The sequence below is a fragment of the Carassius carassius genome, chromosome 19 (assembly GCF_963082965.1).
Source record: "Carassius carassius chromosome 19, fCarCar2.1, whole genome shotgun sequence".
In the NCBI taxonomy this organism is placed as follows: Eukaryota; Metazoa; Chordata; class Actinopteri; order Cypriniformes; family Cyprinidae; genus Carassius; species Carassius carassius.
Window position 1 is genome coordinate 7284615 of NC_081773.1, and position 19873 is coordinate 7304487.

A 19873-nucleotide genomic window follows, 5' to 3' on the forward strand; every position below is an offset into this window, starting at 1 on the left:
ACCAGACCTGGTCAGTTAAGGATACGTCTCTCCTCTTCACCCCTAAGTAAATATTTAATTTTTTTTTTTTTTTTTTTTTTACAAAAACAAATGGAAGGAGACACATCGTAACTCTGAACTTGTGTATTTGTGTATTTGATATGCTGTCACATCCTACGGCCACTCAATCACACCAAAATACACAAAATGATGGACTTACAGGAATCATAGAAGATTATGAGGATACAGTATTTCACTGAAACATGGTCTTCATTTCACTATTTCCAGTTTCTATTTTGTTTTACTTCTTCAAATATTTATTCATGTTCAATGTCAATTGTCTGTTATTAATGTATTCTGCCAATAGCTGTTGTTAGAGCACTGTCATTTTTGGTACAAATTCACATGTCATTAAAAACTAAAACTACCTAATTGACACGTTGTTGTTTTTATGTAAAACCCCAACAGACACTGCAGGATATTGTAATACCAGACAGATAGAGGAGTAAAATAATATTAATAAATTATATATGCAGATAATATTATTAATGATATAAATATGTTAATATACTAATATTAATGAACATAAACTATCATTAAAAAGATTATTTATAACACCATTAAGGTCCTACATAGCATTTTCAAAGCATGGTTCTTTATGGAACCCTATAAAAAGGGTTCTATTTAGCACTAAAAAGGGTTCTGCTGTTGTTACAAGCCAAAGAACCCCCTTTCAACTTATAATTTTAATTATTCAAAAGTTCAGGGTTGGTCAAGTTGATTTATTTATTTATTTATTTTTAAAGAAGTTTCTCTTTAACTTCTCATTCCGTGTACAAAAGTAGCACATTATCATGTTCAAAGAGGAAGTCTCTCTAAAGCTCACAGATGGTGAACTGACACCATTTTGACTAACATTCTTCAACCCTGAAAACCCATTTAAAGACCCTGAGGTACAGGATAAAATAACTTCCAGCTGTAAGGGTTACGGAGAGGGAGTCTCTGACCTCATAATCAATGCATCTTTGAGAAGATTATGAGCAGTGATTGATAAGCTGACACACAGGCCTGACAGCTTTGAGAGGTCTGGCCTTCAAACACAAGAGCAGAGTCCAACTGAAGACAAGAATCACAGCTAAGTCTCTTTGGAAATCAATCTATCTGCCTTTAGGGCATTTAAAGGACATTTCATCTTCCAAGGAACTCTCTGGCATTTGACTAAACAAGGTCAAAAGTAATGGAGCAGCCAGCTTTCTGTCTAATGTCAAAGTGTTTCCTTTTATAAGCGGCAACCATTTAGGGATGCACACATTCTTCATTCTTCACAGCTTCAACAGTTTTTTGTGACGTATTGTGAAACCGTGACCTTTCAACACCCTCGCTACTTCCTATTTGGAAGCACTCAGTGTGCTGGAGAGTTAATATAATGCATGTGTGTTACATTTTCTGAGGAATGTGCAGTGGGATGCTTTTACTTTAGGTAGTAACCAACTCGTCAGCGTGTTTTGTGAGGTTATTTCTAAAGCACATGATTTTTTTGCACAGGGGGGTGATCTGAAGGAGGAAAGGATGGGACAGAGAGAGGATAACAGTGGTAAATGAGCTGAGACGACACCTTTCAGATGAGTCAGCTGATTAAGTGCTCCATATGGCACATTCAAGGAAAATATCATAGGTAAATTAAACAGTGGAAAATGTTATAGCATCTTCACATCAATAGTCAATTTAATAGCCAACTTTGTCTCAGGTGTTTTTCCTTAAAGCGTCAATTTAATGAATTTGTTAGCTGATATGTGGTTTTTTACTAATAGGAAGATATTATTTACCTTTGGTTCTTAATGAGGAAAATATTACCTTCAAATGGACTAGAAACAGTTACTTGGTAACATATGTATTTATGCTGAATGGTATTCTGGCAAATCTGACAAAATTTGAATCAGATTCTAAATGAACCTCTAGAAAATCTGGGGTCGGTGAGTTTATTTTTATATTTGTTTGTTTTGCATTTAAAAGACCAAAAGTGAAAGTTATGGCATTTATGATGTTACTAAAGATTTCGATTTCAAGTATACGCTGTTCTTTTGAACTTTGTGTTCATTAAAGAGTACTGAAAAAAAGGAAAGGTTTTCACAAAAGAAATATTAAGCAGCACAACTGTTTTATACTGGAGCAGATCAGCATAGTGTCATGTGAGTAATGATGCTTCAACTTTATCATCACATGAATAAATTAGTCTAACAGTATTATACTGTTTTTACTGTATTTCTATTCAGTCTCTGTGAACGTAAGAGACTTCTTTCAAAAACAAACAAACCCTAACAATCCATATGTTCAAACGGTATACATGTATAATTTTCATGAGAAATATTACAAAAGCAGAAGGCATTTTCATTTTAATCTCATCACTGCCTAGGAAAAACAATTAAGCCATTAATACATTTTTGCTTAAGAGATTTCATTTTTTTTTTGGTGGGTTATCCCTTTTCATGTAAATAAAATTAATTGCTTGAATAAGTCTTCTGTCCTCTGTTTAATAAAATTTGGTGCGCTGCTGTCTGTCGTCCCAGACTCAGAGATGCTGCATCCAGCAGAGGTGTGTTTGTTTGCATCAGCATGTCTGACTACGTGTGAGCGTTTGTGCGTAAGTGTGCACGCAATAAAGCAGCCGGTGTTAATCATCTCCTCTCCTCGACACGTGAGAACTGGCTGGGTTGGCGTCAGAGAGCTGTGAGCAGATAAAGCCTGATGTCACTGGGAGCGCTCCGTCTTAGCCACCCCTCCTCCGCCTGATCTGTCAGAGCCAGGCACACTGATCCACGGCAGCAGATACACTTACAATAGAAAAGCATCTGTCACATTTCACTCTAGTCATTTATTGGCTGCATAGTTGTTTTAATTGAAAAGAGGCCTATAATTGATCAATAATGCCTCCTTCAGTGTGCACCTGTCGCTTCCCAAAAAAGGGAATCTCCCTCGATGCTCTGTATAATAAGATTATCAGGACTGGAGTTAAGAGACTTACTTGTGATTATAAGATTAACAGGGGTTCTGGCATTTTGGCTCCAATGGTGAGAGTGTCAGTGTAGAGGCCACACACACACACACACACACACACACACACACACACACACACAAACACACATACCTGAGTGCAGATAAACAGACAGAATGCTATGCTGACGTCACCTGCCAAACACACATACGTGGTAAGCTGAAATATAAATAAGAGACGTAAAAGACCACATGTACAAGTGTGTGAAATCTCTTGTCAAAAAATGTGTCTGGGTCATATTTTGCATATATGAATGCATACATAAATAAATAAGCCTTTTTAAAACTATTAGAATTAATAGTTATTGCTAATAATATGGATAGTTCACACAAAAATGTACATTTTGTCATCATTTACTAACCCTCGTGTCATGCCAAACCTATATTAGCCAATTTATTCTGCAGGAAAGAGGATATTTTGAGGAAAAGTGGGAAGATATTCTATCTTATTTTATATTTCTCAGAAAGTCATGCAGGTTTGGAACAACGTGAGGTTGAGTAAATGGTGGCAGAATCCTTTTTATTTTCATGACAATTAAATGTATACGACAGTGGTATTGTTTGGACTGCATTAAACTTCAACTGATTTATATTTAATAAATAATTCAAATAAAAAAATACAAATTGGAAAACAAATTATTGCAATGAGAATTTGGCGATAATTGTGCTACACTGTCAAACACATATGAAAAAAAATAAATAAATCTTACAAATGTTAATGGTCTTCATGCAAAATCTAAATGAAAATGTTTTTTATTTTTTATATGTGATCTGGGCATGTTAAAGGGAACCCACTGATCTAACCGAACCACAGGATTCAAATGTCAAGTTAAAGAAAACACAATGCCCATAGTAAGGTGTTATACGTATATTTTTCTTCAAGTGAACAAATACACAATCGCTAAATAGAAACAAAAACAACTGCATTTAGCGCAGGTGTGCATGGAAATACATTCGCTATTAAAACGATGGGAAATAAGACAAAAGATAATAGTTCACACTTAACGTGCAAAGAAAGGAGGAAGCAGCTGGGCATCATTAGCTGTGGGCTGTGTGGGTTGCTTTGCTGGTAATGACTGCAGCGGTGTAATTTACAGGTTTCGTGGAAGTCACATTTTATCTCAAAATCCAGGTCAAATAATCTGGAAAGGGAAGTCTTTGTTCTTTTATTGAACTGTTAGAAGTCTTACTGAAACTCATGGTTTAAATTTAAGGAACAAGTGTTTGTAGGCATAGCATGTGCAGAGCAGGCGGTGAGTCAAGAAGACTGCATGCTAATATAGATCCAACCCTCAAACAAACAGACATGATTCATCTCTGAAGGGACGCATCTTCATGTCTGTGTAAATGAAAACTGACAGGACTCAGACATCTCAAATCCAGTAAGCCCTAGGAACTCACTGAATGTACAACTCAGATGAGTACACTAGTCTGCAGATTAATCATAAAGCACATACAAAGAACAAGCAGACAACCTTTTATTCCAATGCAGCAATTAATTACACCAAGAAAGATATTTAGCCAAATCTTTTTGATGCAGATATTTTTGATCTGTTTTCATGCAGTTTACCACATAAAGCTACTGGTAATTTTCTGCTAGGACATTGTCTGTATTTCTATGGATTTTGTTTTCTTTCTTACAGTGCATAGGCAGCTTCCTTCTGCATTTTCCAAACTGAAATCCTCAACCGAAAACTGCTCTACACAGATAACAACTTTGTCTGTTATACAAATTGTGTTCCTTATGCAAAGCACAATGGATTTCTAAGCTAATAACATAATGCAATGTTTTAATAGTCAGGAAAATTTACAGTAGGCCTACACACAAATATTTAGCAAAAATGTCACTGTCAAATATATATAATAATTTATATTACATTTATTTACAGAAGTATATTATGTGATTTTACCTCAAACTCCTCTTATATGCGCAACTTAATTGTAGTGGGTCTTCTAAAATGAACATTTTTTTCAGCTTCAACAGACATCCTGTGCTTAGGGAGCAATGAACACTGTGTAAGAACCCTGTTAATTAGAACACAGCCTTGATCTCCTTTTGTCTGCCATCTTGAATTTAATGCACCTGCTGCAATGCATTTTGGGTTTGCCTCATCTGTGATGCATTCATGCAGCGCTGTCTTTGAATTTGCTAGGCAGTACAAAAAAACGTACTCCAGCATATGAATAATTTTATATCATAACTGTATTTCAAAATATATGAAAACAGCATCAAAAATGTTTACCAGACAACACATTCCTACAGTCGTCTTGCGTTTTGGTGCATGACCTGCATGAGCAGGATTGCTCTGCCACATGTGTTAAACGGCAGTGGAATAAAGTCTCTTTTTGGATTTTGGGACATGATTGCTAACATATCTGTCCGTTACGCTCACCGTGGAATTTCCAGGCTTTCATTCCTGCACAGAGGGAAACTCAGGAAGTGTTGTGTAATGTCTGATTATTTTCTCCTTTTCAACCTCTTTCAGTTGGATGTTTCATGTGCTGCACACATGCGGTTTCCCTCTCTCTCTTTCTCTCTCTTCCTCCTTTTCTTCCTCTTATCTCTACAATGCACCTGCAAGACAAGAAGACTTTCCATATCGCAGACTGAAAAGAAATGTTATTCCTCCCACTCTTTAATTCCCTTTTCCTTCCCATCTATCTTATCCACACGTGAAAGTACGCACACACAAATGAGCACACTTTCCATCCCTCTTACTCAAAATAATTTTAAAGGAACAATCACAGATGCACGTTTAGGCTACATCAGGGTGGAGGAAATACGTCAGTGAGCTGCGAGTAACAAAAGACAGAGCTCGTGAAGAAAAGAAACGAGAAAGAGAAACAGGAAAAAGGAACTTTGTCTGAGGTAATCTATCAAAGTAGGTTTCAAGTGGTGGGACACAGGTCTGTTCTGAGGAGAAAAACAGCAGGGAAAATGATACCTAATGCAAATCGTATGTGCACAGAACAGAATAGCAAAAAATAGGCTTTGGTAAAAAGGCTTACCAAATGTTAACAGTGAAGAAAAAGGTTCCCCATATCTTCTGTTGTTGACATCAAAGACTGTTTCCAATTAAACATTTGGCACAAAATGAACCTGGTAGAAGCATCCAAATTAAACAGATGCCATAACATGTGCTACACGCTTTAGTCCCCAAAAAGGTAAAAGAAAATACATACAGTATAAACCTCCCACCTGTATAAAGAGACTACAATGTTGTTATGCTATAAATTATTAGGGGAATATCAAAATGGTTAGTTTTAACTTGTGCTTATGTTAATAATTAGCTTATATTAATAATTTTGCACATAGTTTGGGACTATGCAGTTAAAGTTTTTGTTTAAACAATGCTCAATTGGTACTAAGGGGCCAAAAGTGCCAAGAATACATCCCCCACATCATTACACCAGCAGCAGCAGCTTGAACCGTAGATTGAATTCATCCTTTCATGTTATTTACACCAAAATCTGGCCCTACCATCCGAATGCCACAGCAGAAATCAAGACTCATAAGCCCAATCTTCAACTGTATTTTGGTGATCCCTTGTGATGAATGAAGAATGGTACTCAGTTGCTTGAAGTTTGTAATTATATGTTCAAAGTCACCTTTCTGATGCTTGTATATAGAGCTTGTAAGTAGCCATACAGTGCTAGCAGAAAGTATTAATCTCCAACCCAAATAAACATCTTCAACAACAAAAACAGCCTCCTATTATTCATTACCAAACCACATGTGCTGAATGCAAGGCTCCTGTGTGTGTCAACGGATGTGTGCTGTGGGTATTTTAAGAGGTGGATCACATATGCACTGTGTAGTTGCTATCTGTGGTTTACTCATATGACAAAATGCGGACAGCAGCTCGAGCTCTCAACAACACATGAACAAATGTACATACTTATTTAAAGTCAAAGACGTAGGGCCTGCATGTGCCAACACCCACAAGACGAGAAACCATTACACTGTACATTATGCATGAATGACCTGCTTCCAAACAGACAAATTATGAATCATTCTAAACAGTATGTGCATGTAAATTTCTCATTTAACTGAAATACCCAACATGCATCCAGTCAGCTAGTGATGTAAAAGTGAGCTGTCAGATGCTATCAGAGCTGTTGCACAAAACCAAAAGTCAAGCACAAGTGCTCTGTATGATTTCACATAGGAAGTTTTATTCTAATGCACCATGTCTAAGTCTCTTTTATGGCAACAGATACCCTTCAAGGATGATTAACATCTAATAAACTGAATTGTATTGATAATCTGCTCAAGGTTGTGCATTATAGTAATTTTACCACAGGTTAGATGTCTGCTAAAGATGTTAGATGTTGGCACAAACCTAGTGCAACAGTTATAAAATGTTATAAATAAGTGCATACTTGTGACAGCAAACATTATATTAATTTGTCAAGTTCAAGGTCAAGTCAATATTTGGCAACCTTAAACAGCCTGATGTGATTAATACAATTGGATTGAATTTGTGTATGTGGTTAAATGAAAATAAAAATCTCTTGATTTGATTTGACATTTGTGCCCCTGGAGCATAAAACCTTAAATCACTTAAATCACTGGGGTATATTTGTAGCAATAGCTAAAAATACATTGTCAAAATTATTTATTTTTCTTTTATGCCAAAAATAATTAGAACATTAAGTAAAGATCATGTTCAATGAAGATAATTTGTAAATTTCCATCTGTAAACATAAAATCTCATATAAAAATAAAAATGTTTATTAAATTATATTATATTATATTATATTATATTATATTATATTATATCTTTTTAACTAAAACATTGTTAAATAACACCAACCTTTAATTAACCGTTACATTTATTAGTTTATTATTAATTATTAACAGAATGATTTTCAAAGTTGTAAATAAAACAAATATAATGTTAAAGATCATATGTTTTACAAGAAAATACTATATCAGTCTTACTACTTTAGAATTTCATGTTTAATTAAATGTTACTTGCCAATTGTTTGTAATTCTGTGTGAATGTTAATCTCTGAGTGATAACTGTTTCTAAAGAAATCCTACCCCAGTTTTTTTCTTCGTATCTGTTTAATAGGAAAAACAACATTCAGTGATAATAAAATTAAACATTTAACATACAAAACAGTCTCTCTCTTACCCCCACACACTCATAAACAAACACACACGCACATGCAAATCACATTTTCTGTGGGCAGAACATCATCTCTGTCCAAACCGCTGTCTCATTCTCATGTTCTCTTCATCTCTCTCTTTCTCTCTCTCTCTCACACACACACACACACAGACAGATCCAACAGTGATGTGAAATGCATTAGACATGACAGTTTTCCTGGTATTCTCCTCTGGGCAGAGTGAATCTTCACAGTGAAGCCTGGTATAAATATTTAACCCTCCTTCTGATGGGGTCACCCTGTCCAGGGCTGCTGGCTCCTGTCATACACACTTCTTATCTCTCACACACACACACACACACCAGCAAAATAGGTCTATGACCCAACACCAACCCCAGAGACCTCACACGACAAACGATCACACAAGTGAGCTGATATGTTGACTTAACACCCTCATCTCTCAAACATCTGGACGCACATAGGGCAGTCGCAGTAGGCCGCCCCATCTGATGACACACACACACACACTGTGACATTTACGCAAGACAGATGAAACACGCACAGGCACAGGACCCAGCAGGGAGGCTTATCATGAGAGAAATGAACCAGTAAGAGACACCATGACGGCACAAGACCTTTTTATTTGTGGTTGTATGTGTGTGCACAGTGCACACGCACACAAGCGTCACAACCCGATGAGCCATTCCCATGAATGTGGCATGAAAATAATGATGCTTTTGTTAGCCCTTCCTTGAACCTCACTAACCTGACAATTACTGTCTCATCATAAGTCATGAATCACTGTTAAATGGCCAAGGGTTTCTGTGCACACACACACACACACACACACACACATGCACACGCACACAACTATCTAAATGAGAATAAAACATTTATATTGTTGTGTTTACATAAAGCTACACTGTAAATGTTTGTGATCTTTACAGTGGAAACCTATTAATTGGTTAACTGTAAGTTACATTACCATATATAAATACTGTACCACATACTATAAATGGTTTATGAAGTTTTATTAAGATTATTCTTATTTAATGTACATTACAGTGTTAAGTGTAACATTTCCTGTTATTTGATGTTTATTGTATTTGTGTGTCATGTATATTACCCTGATGGTGTTTTGTGTTTGGCCTTGTGCATGTCAATACCATTCCATTTTTTTTATTAATTTATTTAATTTTGGGAGGAGCGAATGGAGGAGGCCTTTGAGCGGAAAAAGGGGAAATATCAGGACTTAGTCAGCGACTGCCACAAACAAGGCTGGAAGGCAAGGTGCTTGCCTGTAGAGGTAGGGTGCAGAGGCTTTGCTGGACAGTCCCTCTGCAGGGCATATACTGCACTCGGCATCACAGGCAAAAGGAGGAGAAGAGCCATCTGTAACAGCACAGAGGCAGCGGAGAAAGCCTCTAGGTGGCTCTGGATTAAGAGAGCGTGGTTGAGCTGCCAGGGCACAAGCTGAGGCTTGATCAACCTCAGCTGGGTCGTCTGAGTGAGGGTGTCTGATGTTCGAGAGACCCGAAACACCCGGTGACCTCAGGATACATCACTGATGAGGTGCCCTGGTGCATCAGAAGATGTATCAGTACAACTTATTACAGCCCTTACCTGCAAAACGATGCATTTTTTTTATAATAATAATAAAAACATTATTAATTTAATCAGATTTTTTAATAAGCTTTATATTATAAAGTGATTATTAGTTAATGAATTAAGTGTCAAGAAGTAACAACTGATGGTACTGTACATTTAAATAATTTACAGAAAGTTTTATATATATATATATATATATATATATATATATATATATATATATATATATATATATATATATATATATATATATATATATTACATATTAATACATTTTTAACGTTATAAGATGTATAAATTCACATTAGGTGAATGCATATTGGCGAATAAATGGACAGTACTAATGCACATTAGGCTATAATAACAATCCTGTAAAAGTACTGTAAGTGCACAGCACCTAATGTTAACTAAATGAACCTTTTTGTTGAGTGTGTGTATGAATCTGTTTTTTAAATGATGACACTAAATGGGAGGTTGTTACATTTATCTCCCTTCAGGGTGTATATTTGCCCCAAAACAAATGAAGTACACACACTCACACACAAACAACAGAATTAACTGTCTAAAACGTCAAATCTGCGTTCCACACATACCTTTCAAACTGGACTGGGCCTGAACACCTTGAGTTTTATTTTAACCTCCAGAGACATAAACATATACCAGCGTCTGCATTACTGTCACACCTCTTCGTCATCGCCTTACATCATCCCAGCACTCACAGACCTGACTCATGGATCATGAAAAAATGTTTGTAGATCTCACACTGAGGCTAGACACACACCCGCTGAAACCAGTTTGAAAGCCTACCACTGCTCTTTCTTTTAAATGGACATTAGGAGGTGAGCCGGTGTCAAGGCGTTTGTATTGATTGCTCTCTTGTGTCACTGTAGGACCTGGTCATTTCTGACGCAACTGCAATGACGGCCACAACCCCCAATGGTCAGTCTGACTGGCCTAGACAAACAGAGACGGGGTAGGAGGGAGAGCTAAAAACAGTCTGATGTTTACCAACTGATAGCGTATGAGCCCACATTCCTCTGGTTAAGATAAAAGCAGAGCTCTGGGAAGCAGACTGGGATCTGAGCAGAGGAATAACAGTGCATTTAGAAAATAATACAATTCAATACTTTTCACATCTTGCTGTACTGCAGCATTAATGACAACTGAGATCCCACAGTGTGACACTGCCATCATGTTCGTACAGTCTGACAACAAGCAACAATCGTGAAGGACTATTAAAATCGCACAGTGCATGCCCAGCTTTAGGCTTACGATGCTTACGTATTATTCAATACATCAGACATTATTCTTCCTCCCCAGCTCTCAAAACGATCCTGTTTCTGAGCTCTCCACACAGATCCTTTAATGTGATGGCTTTGTTTTTGCTCTGATTTGTATTTTAGCTTGTAAGAACTTTCCAAATCATGGCCAGACAGTTTGCAGACGATGGACTCCAATCAGATACACTACAAATACACTAAAGATGATCCAGAGAAATAGGATGCACCTACATATTTTAAGTGTCATGGCAAAGGGTAATAATGTTAATTTTAACATTTAAATAAAATTTGCAAAGCCATCATAAATCTGCATTTTAGAATTTGTTATTGTTATTTTTAAATACTATAAATTGAACTGATCAAAACTGCACTTTTGTCAATTACATTGTCACGTTAGTTTCATCATTGTGCCAGCTTAACAAACTAATTTTTCACAAATGCTCTCACATAACAGCCGTGGTTTACAAGACAGGAAGTCAGATTAAGAAATGATAAAAAAGGGAGTCTATAACAGCTTTTCTGCTCAAGGTAAAAACAGAAGGAGAACACAAGGGAAAAAAAGGTGAGAGAAGAGAATCTGGCCAGTGATTTGCAGCGATGGTGAACAATAAGACATTGATGGTGGTAGTCCTCCTAAGCATCTTTGTGGCAGGAAATCAAATAAAAGGTTAGTGTAAATACCTATAATTGGTAACATTTTAAAATAACTTTCATTAATAAAACCTTGCAAATCCTTAAATGTCATTAAACTTTCAATTCATATGATCATGCACATTTAAAAAAAAAATCTACAAATGACTTTAAAACAGTGATTATACAATGATTAAAAAGCGTATTTGTTAATGCAATTTTGATTGCTAACAAATGTCATTAAGCTTCAGTTCAGCTTTTTTTTTTCATTTACAAATATAATATAAGCACCTCACAAACTATTCATGTTAATTCCTGTAAAGGTCATATGGTCTTTATTTGTTGTGTAGACTATTTTCACATCTTATCAAATCACTGATTAATTATTTGTTCATGTTTTTGAAGTGGAAACTATTCATCATTTGAAAATGTTTCTAAACATTGACTAATCATTAGTACCTTTATAAGCCGTCATCGCAATGGCAAAAGTGTCTCAAATTACCCGAAATTCACCCTAGTTACACATCTTAACAAATCATTTAATAATTATTTTTGCAGTACCCAATCTAAAGTAAAAACCATTCATAATTCATAAATGTTTACTAATAATTTAGTTTCTTTATGTGCACTGGAGTTTAGGCAGCTTTAACAACATTTGTGTAAATGGTGGGTAGTTCAGTTTTTCTAAATGCTTGCTAAAGACACAAAACACATAGTAATTTGGGTTCAAAACATGTTTTTGTTGCCTCAACATTTATATTGTATACTGCATAACATTAAACAGGATATTTCTTTGAATAACACACCAACAGGACAAAATCAGTTTTTCAAGAAATATGTGTTCGTAATCAAAATAATGTAATATAAACAGATTGAACCGTGCTCCCTTACAGTAGCCGAATCAAACTGACCCCTTCATACTTCTGACCCTTTAATTAACCCTTAAACCTACCCATCCCTAACCTTACTCATACCAACATCAGCAGCAAAAGTGTTGAGCATTAACAAAAGTTTTAATCACTGTAACAGCTGTTAAAACCATTAGTAGATTTTCAAGAAATGCATGGTCATATGAACTGAAAGTTTGATCACATTTGCAATTTACATAACAAACCACTAATCGCATTGTTCACTAAGTTTATTAGTAAACATTAACAAGTGCATTATCTTGTGTTTCTAGCTATTTAAATATATATTATCTAAAGATCTGTTAAGCATTATATAATGTTTGTTCATGGTATATTATTGAAAGATAAGTGTTCCCCGTTCATTTTAATGATACTCTTTTGAGCTGTACTTTAATGTTTTGGCTTTCTGGTCTAGCATATTTTGTTTACAGATGCCACTGAATATTTTTTTGCTACATTGGAATAACATTCGTACATTTTATGTGTGGTATAAGTGTTCAAATAAACTGTATTTTCTTCATTTCGTTTAAATCTGCTAAATATTCAATATCTCACACTTATGTTTGAGTAACAGAAGTGAACTGCTGAGCCTCACATTAACCTGTCACTAACACTCTGTGCTACTAACTGTCCCAGGAGATCAAGACACTGCATCTCAAAAGAATAAAGATTCTGCGATTAAACCGCTGACAGGTCAGAAAACATACACTTTATTTGTTTAGGTAAATACACAAATAGGGTAGAGAAATTAAAAAAACTCATATAAAATATTTAACAATGGTCAGTGAAAGCAAGTGCTTAACCTTGAGAAAACATTACTTGTAAAACTGTTTATAGAATTTCACAGAATCAGCATTTTACAAACAAGGATTCTTTGCTTCTAATGCTTTTAAAAAATAACTTTATACCATTATATAGTGAAATGTCAGAATAGAACTGCTGTGTTGTAACTATTTTAAGACTAAAGGAAAAGACCCAATGGATAACACTAGTCTGGTATGGCAGGGAGATATAAGTTTAGTGTATAGAAAAAAAAAGACAAAATGTGTCATAATACCCAAATGTTATATTTATATTTGAATTATATTCACCTAAAAGAGACCACATTTTTTATTTTATAAAATACATTATAATGTATTTTAAATGTACATTAATTTATTTATTCCTGCAGATTTTAAAGAGCGGACCTTTATTCCAGGCATCAATGTGACTTTACAGTGTGGTAATGGCACTGATATCAAATGGAATGAACTTATCTATATTCTGTGGAACATCAGCCTGCAAGGAAGAAACTGTTGGCTTGGTTTGTCACCCAAGCTGGACGACACATGTAAAGATGGAAAGAGGCTGTTAAACACCTCAGATGGAGTTTATTTAGTCATTCCCAGGATTTCAACAGAAGATGAAGGATTTTATTCTTGTGATCTTTCACATAAAGCAGGAAGCTATGCTGTAAATGTGTCTGTGAGTGGTGAGTACAAACAATTTATTGTAAAACTATTGAAAAACTGAAAATGTTTATATTTACAACAAAAGGTTTACATCATATGCTAGATATCTCTCTCAAACTTACGTTGTAATCATGAGCCAGTGATGAATCCAGTTCACTGTACAAAAAATATTATAAATAAAATAAAATAAATAAACAACTATAGGTTTTTTGTTTTTAGTTCCCCAACTTTCCACCCAGTTGGACAGTGACATCAATCAAAGGATTGCTGTCTGTCGGGCCAACTACACACAAAAGACAGCACCCACTCTTCACTGGGAACCTGCCCTGAACTTTTCCTCCAATGTCATCTCTGTGGAGAAGCATGGCAGGTTTACTGTGGAGAGTCGAGTATATCTGCCGGACAATGTCACCATCAGTGAGCTCACCTGTGTGGGCACATACTCCGATGAGTCCGGCTCGGTTCAGCACAAGAGCACACTTCATCTTTATCTTCAGCTTAATCAAAGTGAGTACACCATAGATTTGGAATTGAGAACTGATTTCAATAGTGAATCAGTAGTAAATCATGTTCCTCTCAAGCTCAGTCAAGTTGGATTGAGACCACTGGTCAAAAGACATTAGCTCTCTCCAGAGATGTTTGACTAATATATAAATACTATACTAAATTTGAAAATCAGTTTTTTGCTTTGCAATTATGAGGTGTGGAGTGTAGATTGATGTGGGGAAAACATATAATTTCAAGAATTAACTAAAGGCCATTAAAAGTCGAAATCATAAGGATTAACTCACCATATGCGGAGACAATGCTTTGTGTAAAAATGTCTTGTTTTTTTTTCTCTGGTGTCATTAAATACGCAGGCTCTCAAACACACATATAGTAAAAGACTACACACTCACAACAGCATGTTGAGATGCTGTTCATCTAAAGTTTCTCACCATGAGCGAATCTATTTGAATGAGGAGCTATGACTGTAGCTTCTGTATATCAGTGACAGATGTTTTAGTAATGGTGCGTACAAGTAGTCATTGTTTCGCAGAAATGCATAATGCATTTACTTTTTTGTTAGTTCTTTAAAGAAACAACATGTCTGCTTATCTTGTATGTGTTCCATGCCCTGCAATCGTAACAATTAGACTTTCAAGAGTAACATAAGTATGCACAGCTATTCACCCACTCATTGTTTAACAGAAATCGAATTAATCGTTAAAGGGATAGTTCACCCAAAAAAATGAAAATTCTGTCTTTAATTACTCAAACTCACGTCATTCCAAACCCGTAAGACCTTTGTTCATATTTAGAACACAAATAAAGATGACATTTTTTGATGAAATCCGAGAGCTCTCTGACCTTCCATAGAAAGTGAGGGTACTGCCGTGTTCAAGGCACAGGAGGGTATACAAACATCTTTAAAACAGTCCATGTGACATCAGTGATTCAACCGTAAATTGATGAAGCTGCAAGAATACTTTTTGTTGAGCAAAAAAAATAAATAAACGACTTTATTTAACAATTCTTCTCCTCTGCATTACCTCTGAGGTGCGTGTTCTACATCAGCAGCACATGCAGATCAAAGCACACGCATGCGTCATGATACTCTCCAAAATGTGGAGATGATTTGTTGAATATTTTAGTTTCCCTTTCATAGGTCACTTCGATGCTGCGGTGACGTCACCACGTATGGGAACACCTTCGGTGTGACGAATGTCTGAAGCCCTATACCATCCCGCCAATCTTATTGGCCAAATAGCGCGTGGCACCACCCAGCATGCGTAAGCATATATATACCTGGTGCCGCGCACCATTTACCTCAGATTTCATTCCTTCAGTACGAAGCAAATCTTCTGTGCCCTATTATCTCGCGTTCTCAGCAATCATCTACGAGCAGTATACTCCTCTCCGCGGACGCGATGAGTCAACGAAAGGTAGGAGCCGTATGATGGGTTATCACGAGGAGGCACTTATGAGAGGTTCGTTGCAGCCTCTCTACAGGTTCTCTCCTTGATAGCCTATGGCTACAGTAAAATATGCATACACTTCCCCTGTGCACTAACGCCATTAGGAAGTATCCGCGCTCTGGAGTGTATTTCTTTAGTCGCCTCGCGTCTAACCCCCACCGTTTCGCTTCTGCGGTCGCCGAGGCCCCGCACGAGGTGTTGGTTAGGGGCGATATGTGCGGCTTGAATATGAATACAGTGATGCACTGGAGTTCCATGTGCTCGCTCTCCCCCACTCGAGCGCGTTAATCAACAGTTTTGCTCTTCAAATGGTGGATTACGGCTCACACAGCCGCCGCGTTTTCGCTAGCGGCTTGGCCCGATGTTATCTTGTTGGATTGAATCCTGCCGTGGATACGCTTCAGGATTATATACAACGAAACGCAGCGAGTTGACGCACACGCTTTTCTTCATGTTAATATGCCAGGGACTATGCCCTTCACTGAGAGCGCTGTTCGACTGCTAATGCACATCTACCCTCTCACTGCAGTCCCCATACTCTAACTTTGACTGTCTCACAGCAAGGGCACCTCGAGCGTCATTGAACTGAGCTATCATTCGCGCGCCCCCTCAGACACTCTGCACAATCCAGTCTTCAGAGTTTGAGGGACGGCGCGGAGGCTGGCAAAGATGGCCAGCGTATGACGGTTCACACAGCCGCCGCGTTCTCGCTAGCGCGTGGCCCGATGTTTATCTTGTTGGATTAAATCCTGCCGTGGATACGCTTCAGGATTATACACAACGAAACGCAGCGAATGTGACGCATGCGTTTTTCCTTCATGTTTGCTTAGGACTGTGCCCGCCTCCAGAGAGCGCTGTTGGACTGCTAATGCACATCTAAGCCTCTCACTGCAGTTTCCACACTCTAACATTTGACTGTCTCACAGCAAAGGCTCCTCGAGCGTCATTTAACTGAGCTATCATTCGCGCGCCCCCTCAGACACTCTGCACAATCCAGTCTTCAGAGTTTGAGGGACGGCGCGGAGGCTGGCAAAGATGGCCAGTGTATGACGGTTCACACAGCCGCCGCGTTCTCGCTAGCGGCGTGGCCCGATGTTCATCTTGTTGGATTAAATCCTGCCGTGGATACGCTTCAGGATTATACACAACGAAACGCAGCGAGTTTGATGCATGCGTTTCCTTCATGTTCTCTAACATTGACTGTCTCGCAGCAAAGGCACCTCGAGCGTCATTGAACGGAGCTATCATTCGCGCGCCCCCTCAGACACTCTGCACAATCCAGCCTTCAGAGTTTGAGGGACGGCGCGGAGGCTGGCAAAGATGGCCAGTGTATGACGGCTCGCACAGCTGCCGCGTTCTCGCTAGCAGCGTGGCCCAATGTTTATCTTGTTGGATTAAATCCTGCCGTGGATACGCTTCAGGATTATACACAACGAAACGCAGCGAGTTTGATGCATGCGTTTTCCTTCATGTTCTCTAACATTGACTGTCTCGCAGCAAAGGCACCTCGAGCGTCATTGAACTGAGCTCTCATTCGCGCGCCCCCTCAGACACTCTGCACAATCCAGCCTTCAGAGTTTGAGGGACGGCGCGGAGGCTGGCAAAGATGGCCAGTGTATGACGGCTCACACAGCTGCCGCGTTCTCGCTAGCAGCGTGGCCCAATGTTTATCTTGTTGGATTAAATCCTGCCGTGGATACGCTTCAGGATTATACACAACGAAACGCAGCGAGTTTGACGCATGCGTTTTCCTTAATGCTTGCCAGGGTCTGTGCCCTCCAACAGAGAGTGCTGTTGGATTGCTATGCACATCTAACCCTCTCACTGCAGTCCCCACATTCTACATTGTTTGCCTCGCAGCAAACGGTGCTTCGAGCAGCATTGGATTGAGCTGTAATGCCAAACGTTCCCTCAGACACTCTGCGCAATCCAGCTTTCAGAATTCGAGGGGCGATTCAAGGGTCCTGCACAGACGACCCATTTATGACGGCTCGCACAGCCGCCGTTTTTCGCTAGCGGCAAAGCCCGATGTTCAATCTGTTGGCCTAATTCCTGCCGTGGACACGTTTCAGGATTATACACAACGAGACGCAACGGATCTTATACATACACTTCCCCTGTGCACGAACGCCACGAGCTTTTCGTGCCCGGATATTTTAACATGTATGACAGCGTTGCAGGAAGCGGAAATTTTGAGACCGCTAGTATGGTCTCGGCCGTGTGTGAACGCTTGCCCGACATTTCTCTATGGGTGTTACGCACGATTTGTCATGGATACACCATTCAGTTTCAATAAGGCCCGCCTCCTTTCCGCAGAATTCTTTCCACGGTGGCGAAGCCGATGGAAATAGCGGTGCTGCGACAGGAGATGTCAACTCTGCTGAGCAAAGGGGCTATAGAGGAAGTACACCCCTCTCAGATGGAGGCGGGGTTTTTTACAGCCGTCATTTTGTGGTAAAAAAAAAAAAAAAAAAAAAAAAACCCACTGACGGATTACGACCCATTCTGGGTTTACACCATCTGAATCTTGCACTCAGGAAGTTCCTCAGATTCGCTTTAGAGAGCAAAGCGTATTAGTATTTCTCAAAATGCATGGATGGATCTCTGGCCCCGTTGCGGCACCAGGGCGTTCGTGTTTGAACTATTTTAGGCGATTAGCTGGTGTTTAGCGCAATCGCAGACTCAAGCACACTCTCATGGGGATCTTGTGCTGAATCATTTAACAGCCTGGGCTTACGTATGGAATGTTTCACCCCGTTGTCTCCGCATCGGACGATTCCGGTGACACGGCGATGTGTGATGTCGCTTAAAAATATGTATGTCAACCGAATTCTCCTGACTGAATTCTCCTGACTGGAGTCTGGCCGGGGATTTGCGCTTCCCGAGAGACTGTCACGACGGATGCGTCTTTGACCGACTGGGGAGCTGTTTGTCAAGGGAGTTGGCACATAAACAGGTTGAAATTACTGGCTGTTTTTCTGGCTCTCCAGTATTTCTCGAATCTGCTGATCGGCCATCATGTGCTGCTCAGATCAGACAACACAGCGGTTGTGTCATACCTGAATCATCAGAGAGGATTATTCTCTCGCCCCCTGTGCAGGCTGGCGAAACATGTTCTTTGTTTTCAGAACTAAATTCTATCGATCCGAGCTGTTCATGTCCCCGGACGTTGGAGCGAATTTGCTATCCAGGCAGACTCTGGAGCAAGCGGAGTGGGGATTGCACCCCCAATCGGTGAGTCTCCTATGGCAGATTTTCGGGGAAGCGAAGTGGAATTGTTTGCGTCAAACACGACTGCGCATTACCCGCTTTGGTTCTCCCTATGCCCTCCAGCACCCCTGGGCTTAGATGCATTAGCCCACAACTGGCCCAGGACCAGTTTGTATGCGTTTTCCCCCAATCTGTCTGATTTCGGCGATATTACGCAGAATACGGGTGGACAGGGTGGAACAGCTGCTGCTGGTGGCTCCGCGGTGGCACACACACAGCCGTGGTTTGTGGATCTGATCAATCTGTTAGCGGGCTCTCCATGGGAGATTCCCCTCAGACAGGATTTATTATCACAAGCACAGGGACTGATTTGGCACCCGAGGCCAGATCTATGGAATCTGCGGGCGTGGCCTCTGAGCAGAGTGAGTTCATATGTCCCGGTCTTTCTGCTGAAACTACAGAGACTATACTTAATTCTAGAGCAGCTTCTACGAGACGCTTATATGCTTTCAAGTGGAGACTGTTTACGGCCTGGTGTGAAACTCATAATATGGATCCAGTTTACTGCCCAGTGGCGTCAGTACTGGAGTTCCTTCAGGAACGTTTTTTGGATGGAGTGACAACAGCTACCCTAAGGTTTACGTGGCAGCCATTCAGCTTACCACGAATATATAAATGGTGCC

The 19873-nt window shown here is 39.0% G+C and overlaps 1 protein-coding gene and 1 long non-coding RNA gene across 3 annotated transcripts; one reads left to right on the plus strand and one right to left on the minus strand.

Annotated features, from left to right (window-relative positions):
* Positions 1 to 1676: 1676 nt before the first annotated feature.
* LOC132094970 (uncharacterized) lies at positions 1677 to 10600 on the minus strand. 2 transcript variants are annotated; one of them, XR_009422418.1, is made up of 3 exons: positions 10347 to 10600; positions 6040 to 6178; positions 1677 to 3190 (listed from the first exon to the last, which is right to left on the minus strand). It is a non-coding gene; the product is annotated as an uncharacterized LOC132094970 (long non-coding RNA). The 2 variants fall into 2 exon arrangements; XR_009422417.1 differs by lacking the exon at positions 10347 to 10600 and having other exon boundaries at positions 6040 to 6461.
* Positions 10601 to 11517: 917 nt separating this feature from the next.
* LOC132095639 (uncharacterized) lies at positions 11518 to 14645 on the plus strand. The gene is made up of 3 exons (XM_059500775.1): positions 11518 to 11700; positions 13743 to 14042; positions 14242 to 14645. The coding sequence occupies exons 1-3, from the start codon at positions 11631 to 11633 to the stop codon at positions 14643 to 14645; spliced, it is 774 nt and encodes a 257-aa protein (XP_059356758.1). The 5' UTR covers positions 11518 to 11630.
* Positions 14646 to 19873: the final 5228 nt, after the last annotated feature.